An 813-nucleotide genomic window follows, 5' to 3' on the forward strand; every position below is an offset into this window, starting at 1 on the left:
ACCGAGGCCGAGGAGCACAAGGGCAGCGACATGTGCAACCCCCTCTCAGGTGGGGATGGGGATGAGGGGGCTTGGGATGGGGTGGGGGGGGTCCCCCATTCCTCCCCTCCCCGCTCAGGGTTCTGCAGACCCCCCAGCAGCTCCTGAACCCCCATCCCCATAGCTCCACCTGCCCCCCAGATCCCCATTCCGTGCCCTGCACCTTCCCCTGCAGCCTCTGCCCCTCTGCCCCTGCACCCCCTCTGTCTTCACATCCCCACGCCATGCCTGGGGGGGGGCCTCTGTGCCTGCTGGGATGCATCCCTGCTCCATGCTCTGTGCCTGCTGGGAGACCCTAAGGGCACTGATTATTTCCCCCCTGCCCTTCACAGGAGCCTTCTCGGGGGTCTCCAACATCTTCAGCTTCTGGGGGGAGAGCCGGGGGCGGCAGTACCAGGAGCTTCCGCGCTGCACCATCCCGGCTCACGCCGCCCTCAGCATCCCGCTGCCGTCCATGAGCCGCCGCCAGCGCTCCGAGGTGGAGACACGCCTCGACCTGCTCCAGAAGCAGCTCAACAGGTACCTGGGGGGGTTTAGGAGGGGCAGCACGACCTGTTGGGGGGCGACTGGGGGCTCCCATGGGGTCGTGCTGCCCCACAGTATGCAGTGCCCTGCAGACGTCCCGACGCATGTTTGTCCGCAGGCTGGAGACCCGCATGGCCGCGGACATCAGCTCCATCATGCAGCTGCTGCAGCGTCAGGCCGCGCTGGTGCCGCCCGCCTACAGCACGGTTTCGTCCCCCCACCAGCCCCCCGGCCCCCCGTGTCCGCTGC

The 813-nt window shown here is 68.3% G+C and overlaps 1 protein-coding gene across 1 annotated transcript in view; it reads left to right on the forward strand.

The window, feature by feature from the left end:
- LOC103896024 (potassium voltage-gated channel subfamily H member 2-like) overlaps positions 1–812 on the forward strand; it is a gene marked incomplete at both ends in the record, with an annotated part of 31,382 nt that extends 30,570 nt beyond the window's left edge. Inside the window, 3 exon segments of the mRNA XM_019471120.1 lie at positions 7–49; positions 372–558; positions 683–812. Coding sequence (XP_019326665.1) covers positions 7–49; positions 372–558; positions 683–812 — 360 coding nt within the window.
- Position 813: the final 1 nt, after the last annotated feature.

This window comes from Aptenodytes forsteri, unplaced genomic scaffold, assembly GCF_000699145.1.
Source record: "Aptenodytes forsteri isolate BGI_AS27 unplaced genomic scaffold, ASM69914v1 Scaffold475, whole genome shotgun sequence".
Taxonomy (NCBI): Eukaryota; Metazoa; Chordata; class Aves; order Sphenisciformes; family Spheniscidae; genus Aptenodytes; species Aptenodytes forsteri.